This window comes from Lagenorhynchus albirostris, chromosome 4 (assembly GCF_949774975.1).
Source record: "Lagenorhynchus albirostris chromosome 4, mLagAlb1.1, whole genome shotgun sequence".
NCBI classification, from domain to species: domain Eukaryota; kingdom Metazoa; phylum Chordata; class Mammalia; order Artiodactyla; family Delphinidae; genus Lagenorhynchus; species Lagenorhynchus albirostris.
Window position 1 is genome coordinate 145,385,516 of NC_083098.1, and position 10,048 is coordinate 145,395,563.

General features: G+C 61.7%; 1 protein-coding gene across 2 annotated transcripts in view; it reads left to right on the top strand.

Moving 5' to 3' along the window:
• The first annotated feature begins 1,955 nt into the window (after positions 1-1,955).
• The window catches only part of CPZ (carboxypeptidase Z), a 24,270-nt gene continuing 16,177 nt past the window's right edge, over positions 1,956-10,048 (top strand). The window contains exons 1-3 of one of the 2 annotated variants that reach the window (XM_060147452.1): positions 1,956-2,043; positions 7,038-7,070; positions 7,973-8,347. In XM_060147452.1, the coding sequence (XP_060003435.1) occupies positions 1,956-2,043; positions 7,038-7,070; positions 7,973-8,347 (496 nt within the window). The remainder of the gene's footprint in view (positions 2,044-7,037; positions 7,071-7,972; positions 8,348-10,048) is intronic. The other variant, XM_060147453.1, reaches the window with a different exon arrangement.

Genomic DNA, 10,048 nt, shown 5'->3' on the forward strand with positions numbered 1-10,048 from the left:
CATCTTTATTGGAGTATAATTGCTTTACAATGGTGTGTCCGTTTCTGCTTTATAACATAGTGAATCAGCTATACACATACATATGCCCCCATATCTCTTCCCGCTTGCGTCTCCCTCCCTCCCACCCTCCCTGTCCTTTAAAAACAACAGCTAACACTGATCTTTTCCACCCAAGCCAAAACGCCTCTGGTTTAAAGCTGTATTGTTACTGTTACGCACCTCTCAGAGAGAAAAACAAACCGGACGAGAGGGCTGTCATCGGAGGCGCGAAGCTGACCACCGAAGGGCTCAGGCTCAGAACTGAACCCGTCGCATGTTATGCACCTCTCAGAGAGAAAAACAAACCGGACGAGAGGGCTGTCATCGGAGGCGCGAAGCTGACCACCGAAGGGCTCAGGCTCAGAACTGAACCCGTCGCAGGAGGGGGCAGCCAGGAGACCCGCCTGTGCCCACGTGGGCGTGTGGGGTGAGGGAGGGGGAGGGAACACGCGTCCCCCAGTATGGGCACCACCAGCTGGTACTCAGGAAGACTGGGGTCGGCATTCACACTCCCAGTGTGGGCCAGAAGCCTCAGAGGGGAAGTCGAAGGAAAGTGCCCGGGAGACTGCCCAGAGAAAGGCCAGGGGCTTCTGGAAGGACAAGCCTGCAGTCCACGTGGACAGAGGGTAGCAGGGAGGCCAGCGCCCCAGACTCTGGAGGTGCTGACGTGAGTGGCGTGAGCGGCTCCTTCTCTGAGCCAAGGATGGGTCAAAGCCCTCTTCCCATGTGTACTCCACAGTAGGTACTGTCACTGTCACCCCAGCCTCTGGGCTAAGCGGCTCATCCCAAGTCTTAGGGCTGGGTGACAACCGGCTCCAGGGTCCGGCCTCCCTGCCAGCCAGGACAATTGGTGAAGGAGGCCCATATAGGAACCGGGCTCCAAAGATGGTCTGGGCCAGTGGCCCAGCTGGGGAGGGACCTGCCCCAGGGGACGATGCTGGGCTGAGGACCTCCGTGTCTGGCCTGCACTGTTCCCAGTACTCAGGGCACGAGCACAGCAACGTACACGCTGGCTGGACCACAGCTGTGGGGCTGTGAGAAGTGGCTGGCAGGCAGATGTGCGCACATCTGGACAGCAGAGTGAGCACCTGTCCAGCTCCTTGGGGGCTCTCTCGCACCCCCAGGTGTAGACATGTCGCCCTGGAGTTAGAGTCTCTGCGCTGGGCCCTCTGCCCGCCCCTGAGTTGCTTTTGCCCTGCCATCTGCTGGGGGCGGGTGGGGGGGATGGAGGAGACACCCCCGTGAGCCTTTATGCCACCACCTGGACCTCTGTTGGCTCCTTTAATGGGCTGAGTGGAGGGACTGCCACGTTTCACTGAGGACCCCTGGTGCCAGACTCCCTGGCAGGTCCTGCTGGGAGCAAACCAGGAGGGGGCTCCTCCCCAGGGCGCCGGCTCAGAGGTGGGGGGTCACCCAAGGCGACCGAGGAGCTGCCTGCCCTTCCTGGTACCTGACCGCTTCCCCGCCCCCCGCCCCTTCAGGTGCATCCACAGCCTGTGACGGTGAGGGGAGGTGGGGACACTCCATCACTCCTCTCCTGGGACCCAGGCCCAGAGCTGGGGATGATTTGGCCTGGCTCCCCGCCAGCTGGGTCCAGCGCGGGCCAGGACCCCGTCTTGCCCACAGACCCCTCGGGTCCAGGAATCAGCGTTCGTAGGCAGGATCAGCAGGGGATCTGGAGGTCAGGGGGGAGGCAGAAACCGAGCCCCAAGGGGGGCACCCACCGCTCGGGGCGGAGCATCGGCCCGGAAGCGGGCTGCGCGCTCCTTGGTCCCTCCCGCCGCATCGCTCTGCGCGGCTCCTGGCGCCGCCGTGCTGTAATCCGACTCCGCGCTCGTGGGGGGCGGGAGCCCGCGCGGCGCTGCGCCCCGGCCCGAGTGCCACATCACTGCCCGCCACCCTGCCCGCCGCCCACCATGCGGCCCCCGCCGCCGCCGCTGCTCTTCGCGATGCTGGTCCTCGCCGCCGCCCGGCCCTGGTGCGAGCCCACCCCGGACGCCGCGGGTAAGGCCGTACGGCCCGCGCCCTGGGGTGGAACTCGGCGCCCCGGAACCGGGAACTATCCCCCGCGTGACCCATGGTCCCCAAGTGGGCACCCTGTGACCTTGGACCTCGGGGTCTGCGCAGGAGGGGGCAGCCGGCTGTCTGAGCACATCCAGGCTGGGACCCCCGGGCGGAACGCACAGGCAGCTTGTGGGCAGCGGAGGTACCCGGTGCTCTGGCCGGGGCTTCTTCTCGGTCTGGGCACAGCGGGCAGGGCGCCCTGCAGGTGGGGTCCGAGGGAGCGGATGCCAGAACTTTGCAGGAGGAGAGGTCGTCCGAGGTCCCCGGTCCTTCCAGGAGCGGGGCGGCCTCTGGGCAGGGCACACTCTTGACCCCTCCCTCCCATCTCTGCGGCCTGGACAACAGCGTCTCCGGAAGTGGGCGCAGAGGGCCGGGGAGGAGGGGGTAGGATTCTGGGGCAGGGGGAGGGGGAGAGTGTCGGGAGCCAGGGACCCTCCCGGGTGCCGGGCTGAGGCGGGGGCCAGCTGGGGGCCCGGGCTCCGGTCCTGACCACACCTCCCGTTCTGGAGTGGGCCTCGCTTTCCCTTTACGTTTAAAGGTGAGGGTGTATCTAGTCCGCTGCCCTCAGGGTTCTTAGCAGCAGCAGACATCTGGGCCCCTGGAGGGCGGGGGTCCCCTGGGGCACAGGGGTCTGGGCGTGTCAGATTCGGAATCTCTCGAGCGCTGGAGGTTTGTGGATACCTGAGAACTTGCGGGCACCAGCCCAGTGGGTGCGCCAGGAGCAAACTGCCTCTCGAATGTGCCGACGGCCATCGTTTCCCTTTCTTCTCCCTCAGCCCAAATTGAATTTTCTCTCCTCCTCTACCCCGCTTCACCTTTTTCCTCCCCCACTTGCTACAGAAAGACCCGGGCCAGGCGGAGTGTGTATGGGTGTGTGTGTGTGTGTTCACACGCACGCCTGCACATCTGTGCACGGGATGCAGATGGAACTTGCATGGTGTCATGGATGGACCCTCCCCTGAGGGTCCTCTCCTGAGGCCCCAGGAAATGTCTAGAATTATAGGCTGGTCAGGGATTACAGTCCCCTCTTCCAGGAAGCTCTCCCTGACCTCCCCTTTTTCCAGGGAGAAATGCAGCCCCCTCCTCTGGGCCCAGGTTGCCCCTTCCTCACCTGGAGGGATGAGCAGGGTGGATCTCTGTCCTCCACTCCGTGGTGGCATCAGTGACTGTTTCTAGAATAATTCCTTCCTCTGGTTGGATCTTCTCTTTACAGATGAGCATGTGTGGTCCGTGGAAACCCAGTGCCTTTTCCAGACCGCACGCTGACGTGGGCAGGGCCAGGCAGCCTGAGTCCAGGCTTTTATGTCCAGGAATATATCCACGTCCTCACCGTCCCAGGCTCAGAGCGGGCCCAGACGCTTCCCCCCGCCTGTCCCTTGCCTCCCTCAGGTCTTTATCGAGAGCCTGGGGTTTGAGGCAACTTTCATGCTCCTAGGGGCCAGGCAGGTCTGGGTTCAAATCCTGAGTCCTCTACACTGCTGTGTGGTCTTGGGCAGATGGCCTGACCTCTCTTACCTCATTCTATTATCGTTCCTCGCCTCGAAGACCTTCAGCCCCAGGTCAATGTTGCTCCCTTCGTTGAAGACATGCTGACACCTTGTGGTCAAGAGGTGTAACGGTCACGTGTGGACTGCTCAAAAGTAGCCTTGGGACCAGCGCTGCCCGACAGAACGATGCCAACTACATACATCACTTCACATTTCCCAGAAGCCACACGAGCGAGATAATAAGAAACAGGCGAAATTAACTTTAATAACAAATTTGATTTAACCCAATACATCTGAAACATTGTTTCAGTGTTTTGTCATCAATGTAGAAATTAAGAATGAACTGTTTTATGTTCTTTTTTAAGTGCTAGTGGCTACCGTCCTGCATGGTGTGTCCTCTCTCGACACCACCTCCAGCCCGAGCTCCCCAAAGGCACCCCCTGGGGCTTGCTTATCGTTATGGGTTGAATTGTGTCCCCCAAAGATATGTTGAAGTCCTAGCCCCCCTTCCCCCTTCCTGTGACTGTGACTTTCTTGGGAAACAGGGTCTTTGCAGGTATGGTCACATTAGGAAGAGGTTGCACTGCTTTAGGGTGGGTCCTGATTCCAATGACTGGTGTCCTTAGAAGAAGGAGGAAATTTGGACACAGACACACCAGGAAGGACGTGTGGTGACAGAGGCAGAGAGCAGGGTGATGTGGCCACAGCCAGGGTTGCTGGGGGTGGAAGCTGGAGGAGGCAGGAGGACCCTCCCCGGACCCTGCGGAGGGTGTGGCCTGCCAGCAGCTTGATTTCAGGCTTTTGGCCTCCAGAACCGGGAGAGGAACAATGTTTGTTGTTCCAATTTGTGGTTCTTTGTTACGGCAGCCGCAGGAAGCGAGTCCACCCATCTCTCTGTCTTGTTTCCGGTGCCCACCCTGGAAGTGTTGGTGACCAAGTCAGCAGATGCCGCGCCCTTGTCCTCCCACTGGGCATCGCTGTGTGGCGGGAGGGTCACAACGGGCTGTCCCTCCTTCTCCCCGTGCGACCCCGAGCCACTGTGTGTTGGGCCCTTACTGGGCCCAGGCCCTGGCCTCAGCACCACCTCATCGGACCCTCCAACAACAGTGGGCACTCTTATTATCATCCCCACTTTACAGATGAGAAGACTGAGGCACAGAGAGGAGCTTGATTCCCCAACTTCAGTTTTCTCACCTGTGACTCAGGGAGGCTCGAAGCCACGTGAAACCGGGAGGATCCGCTTGTCAGATCCACTCAAGTCCAGGCGACCATGTGGCATCTGATGGCTTTGAAGGAGCAGGCGTGGGCGTCACTGTGCTCCGGCCTCCCCGCCACGCGTTTGCCTGAGGCCAGCACAGGCCCCGGGGCCGGCGGGGGCTCTGCCCACTGAGCGTCTGTCGAGAATCTGCGCAGATCTTCAGGTTCGCCCCCCTCGGCCCTGGGCTGGGCGCACGGCAGGCGCAGCCTCGGCGTGGTGGGTGCAGGCATGAGGAGGGGTGGGGGCCTTGGCTGGAGCCATCCGCCTAGGGAGGCCTCGGGGTCCCGAGCTGACTGAGTCGTGGCGTCCGTGTGGGTCCGAGCTCGCACGGGCCGTGAGGGCGGGTCGGCCGAGCTGAGCGTGAGTTCTGAGTGTGAGCCCTGGGCACGGATGCTCCCGGGGGTCCTGCTCCGATCGCGTCCTTTCATCTGTTCTCCCGACATCAGCGCAGACAAGCAGGTGACAGCGCAGCGTTCCAAGCTGCCCTGGGCCGGTTTCTGGTTCCTTCTTTCTTTCCCTTATGTTTTGATTCCTCCTCACGCCTCCTCATGCCGCAGAGGGCGGTGGGCACAGGTCTGGAGACGCTTTAGACCGTAAAGGCGTGGAGTCGGGCGGGGGCGTGGAATTCCCAGGCTGCAGGCTGAGAGCAGGTGCCTCACACCGCCTGGTGTCCTCACTCACCGCCAGCCTCATCCCAGCGGGCATTGCGGGGTAGCCGAGGGCACGGCTGCAGCCCTCTCTGTTGCATTAAGGGTGGCAGTTCCACTGCCTGGATACTTTAGGAAAATTATTCTCTTGCCCGTTTCTTTGCCAAGTGGTACCAGCCGGTTAGGACAGCCTGAGTCCTTGGCTCACCAGGTGGTGAGAGGGCACGTCTCCATCCCATGAGAGCTTCGAGAGCCGGCCCGAGGGGTCAGGGACTGTGGCCGCCTAGTCCACGGTGGGGGAACCGTGTGCAGAGGTCCTCACAGGGGGCTGCCTGGCCCCCACCGCGTCCCCGCCACTGGGGACTGACGTGCTCAGGCAGGTTTCCACGACCCCCAGATCTTAAGGCGAATCCCTAGAAGCAGGTCCCACCCTTGCTGTGGTCCAGGCCTAGTTCCCAATGAGGTTACGGGGTTAGAAACAGCCTTTCCCCCTGGTCCTAGCCTCCTTACCCTGCTCCTCCTGGGCTCCCCCCTGCACCCGCTTTCTGTTTGTTTGTTTGTTTATTTATTTACTGACTTACTTATTTGCCCCTGGTCTTAGTTGCAGCAGCCGGGCTCCTTAGTTGTGGCATGTGAACTCTTAGTTGCGGCATGCGTGTGGGATCTAGTTCCCTGATCAGGGATCGAACCCAGGTCCTCTGCATTGGGAGCGTCAACCACTGCGCCACCCGGAAGTGCCCTCCCCACCACCAGCGCTGTCTTGTTTCCTGCCCTCCGCCACCCAGCCTGCCCTCCGCCTCCCGGGACCCCTGCACCAGCTGAGCTTGAAATCTCATTTCCGTCTCTTGGAGCTGTTTTTTCCTCTTAGCTCTCACAGAGCACTTGGGACCTGCCTCTGATGGGGAACCTGGCAGGTAGTGTTGGTTGAGGTTGGTCTCACTGACCTTCCCAGGGGTCTCACTGTTGGGTCCATGTGTCTGGGTCTCGGGGAGGACCCTTGAAACCCACAGTTCCAAGGACAGTTCATGCGTTGGTCCTCTTCTCAGGAAACAGGAGACAGCGTGCTGCAGCGTGTTCTGGAGGGGAGAGGGCCGCTGCCTGCCTGAGTCTCGGGGGAACTTGGAATAGCGTGGGGTGAGAGGCACTGGGGGGGTGCAGCCCCGGGTACAGCCTCTGAGGGCTGCTTGTTAAATATTTGGGAATCTGGTGAGAACTCGTTGAGCTGCAGGAAGCTGAAATTGGCCACAGTGGAAGTATTCTCACCACGGCGATCGGCCACCACTCTGAGCCAGGGCTCTTTCGTCCTGGCTGTCTTCCGTGAGGGGAGTCGTGTGACCTCTTCGAGACTCAGTCTCCCCTCCTGTGAAATACGGGAGGACGGCCATGTGGACATCAGAGGGTGGCTGTGAAGGGGAGGGTGGGCAGGGGGCCGGCGGCCTGGCCAGTACCCAATGAGAAGCAGCAGCGCCTTTGAGCACATTTGGGGGACGACTGATGGGCAGGGGTCCGCTCCCCTGACAGCACCGCCCTTTCTCTCCCCAGGTGGATGCCCCAGGGCAGGAGCTGCGGACAGCGGTACGGTACACGGACTTCCTGGTTTTGTTTTGTAGCAGTGACGCAGGTCCTTCACACTATCAGAGCGTTTTAGGGGGTGGAACCCACCGTTCTAAAGTGGTGAGGAATAAGGTGGCCCATCGATTAAATCCAGACCCATTTGAAACAGCCAGAAGTCAGACAAAACGAGACAAGGAGGCCCTTCCCTCTGTGCAGTTGGGCTCCCGAGCCTGACTCTGCCCGGCCTCCTGCAGGGGGTCCTCCTATTCCCCTCCCCCCTTCCCCCCCGCCAAGGCGGGATCTAAGTGGGCCGGATTCCGACTGTGAGGTGTGCACACACCCGCTGCATTGGCTGTTCATCCTGTGCGTTCCCAGTCCTGTGCCCGGCACCTGCTGAGTCCAGGGCTGGGACAAGCCCCTTCCCTCCCTGGCCCTGAGTTCCTCCTTTGTAAAACGAGGAAGGGAATACTGATCTCGGGATGATTTGGGAGACGGCGTGGCTCTGACCTATCACAGGTGCTCAGAAGCACACGTTTCCTCAATGCCCCTCCTGCCAGACTTAGGCATCGGGTGTATTCTAAGTGGAGGGACTAGATTTTTTTTAAAGTAGGAAAATCTTTTCCCCATACGGAAGTCAGTGGCATGCCCTACCGTGGCAGACCCTCGGCCAGGGTGGCTTTCCTGCACCCCTTTGGCACACGTGGAGGCTGGGACCCAGAGAAGCCTGCCCTGCTCTCTCACCAGTGAGCCCTGGGAGCTTCCCTGGTCCTCCCACAGGCCCCGGCCTCTCCCTCCCATGCTGCAGGTGCCCATCCCCTAGGCCCCGGCCCTGAGCGGGGTCGGCTTGGGCAGAGCAGGCCCTTAGTAGGCGTCTGGGTGGGCCATCGTGGGAGGGAGTGACGTGATGACCCCGCCTCCCCCAGCTACATGCGTGGACCTGCAGCTCCAGACCTGCAGTGATGCCTCCTACAACCAGACGACCTTCCCCACGCTGCTGGAGCATCGGTCCCGGGTGGCGGTGGAGTCCAGCTCCGAGTACATCCTGCTGAGCGTCCTGCACCACCTCCTGGAGGGCCAGTGCAACCCGGACCTGCGTCTGCTGGGCTGTGCCGTGCTGGTCCCACGGTGCGAGGGCGGCCGGGCGCACAGGCCCTGCCGGCACGTCTGCGAGGCGCTACGGGACGCCTGCCAGCCCGCCTTCGACGCCATTGACATGGCGTGGCCCTACTTCCTTGACTGCGGCCGCTACTTCGCGGGCCAGGAGGAGGGCTGCTACAACCCCCTGGAGAAGCTGCGAGGTGGGCCCTGGAGTCCCGTGGTGCTGAGCAGCTGGGGGGCGGGCGGGCGGATAGGACGCACGTCGGGTGGGAAGTGCCTGGGCCAGGGCGCCAACAAGGAGGCCCTGGATGCAGGTGCGCGGCTGGGAGGGCGGAGATGTGTGAGTCCTCGACGGCACCCCTCCCCCGCCATCAGAGAACAGAGGGCACTGTTCTGAGGAGGGCCTGTCCCCCCGTGAGGCCTGCCCGGCAAAGCCTGGCGATGCCTGTGGTCAGTCCTGAAAGACCACACGTAGAATACGGGCCGGGAGTGGCAGCTAGACTCCTCAAAGTGGGGTCTGTGGAGCCCCAGGGGAGAGGGGAAGAGGGGCTGCAGAGATGGGCTTTGGTTTCTCGTGTGGACAAACCAGTGGAGGTAGAATGGGCAGCCTTGGGTCGTGGTGATGGAATGGGCAGCCCTAGGTGGTGGTGAGCCCCTCGTCTTGGGGGGTGTGCAAGGAGCTCCTGGGGCCCCGCTTGGTAGAGATGCTGGAGGAGGGGGGGCGTGCAGGCCAAGTACCTCTGCAGGCCTCCCTACCCCCTGGCTGGGCTTCCAGACTGGGTGAGAAGGGATAGCTCCAGTGCACAGTGGAACCCACAGCAGCCCCACTAGTAGAAGCCTCTGTGCCACCCGCCACCCCAGTCAGCAGCCACTGGTCACACGTGGCTCCCGAGTGTGACTAAGGATCTAAATTTTGATTTGGTTCGATTTTAATGAATTTGAGCTTAAATGCAGATAGCCACACGTGGCCAGTGTGTGACACGGGGCGGTGCAGAGGGACGTCGGCTTCTGGCTTCTCACGTGCTCGTGTCATGGAGCTCGCGGGGAGGTTCACGTGATCTGGGGCCAAGTGCTATACACGTACCGTCTCATGAAGACCCCACAGCGACCCTGAATATTGGTGTAACCATTTTACAGATGGCAAAGTGGAGGCTGTGGGAAGGCCAGTGGTGGCAGGCGGCCGGCTCCTGCCTGGTGGATGGTGGGAGCCAGGCCAGTCACGGATGGATGGATCCATCTGTCCATTCAGCAAAAGCTCTTGGGCACCTGCTGTGTCCATGGCTCCTGGCTGGGACATTGAGGATGGCGGGGGGCGGGGCACAGAGGTGCCTTGGGCTGGCCTCCAGTGAGCCCTGGGTCACAGCTCTGCCACTTGCTGGCTGTGCGGGGCTCAGGGCTGATCCTGGAGCTGAATCTGGGGGGCTGGCGGGTTCCGTCCACCTGCAGCTTCTGGGCGATGCGGTGGCCCGTGGGTGGCACCTTGCAGGCAGACAGGAGCCCTCTGCACGTGAGGACGCAGGAAGCGTGGACAGCGGGGACAGCCGGGTGGGGGACGAGAAACAGAGGAAGGAAACCAGACATCTCCCTGGGGTTGAGCCTGCCCGCCCTGAGAGAGCCCGCAGAGTGGGCTGGAGAGAGTTTATTTTGGGCAATTTTGCCACCAAATTACCAGTTCCATCTGCTTGCTTCTCCCTCGGAAACGATTTTGAGGAGAAACAAAACCACAGGGCAAGTGAGACGCTTGGGAAAAGCATTCCCCATCAGTGCTTCCCCCCCAGGACCAGCCTGCGGGGACCTGCGTCTTCCTGCGCAGAGACCCCGGGGAAGGGGGTGGGCAGGGACCCCTGGGGCCGGCCTTGGGGTGCCTGTGTGGGTGGGAGGGGACAGCCAGCTGGCCTGTG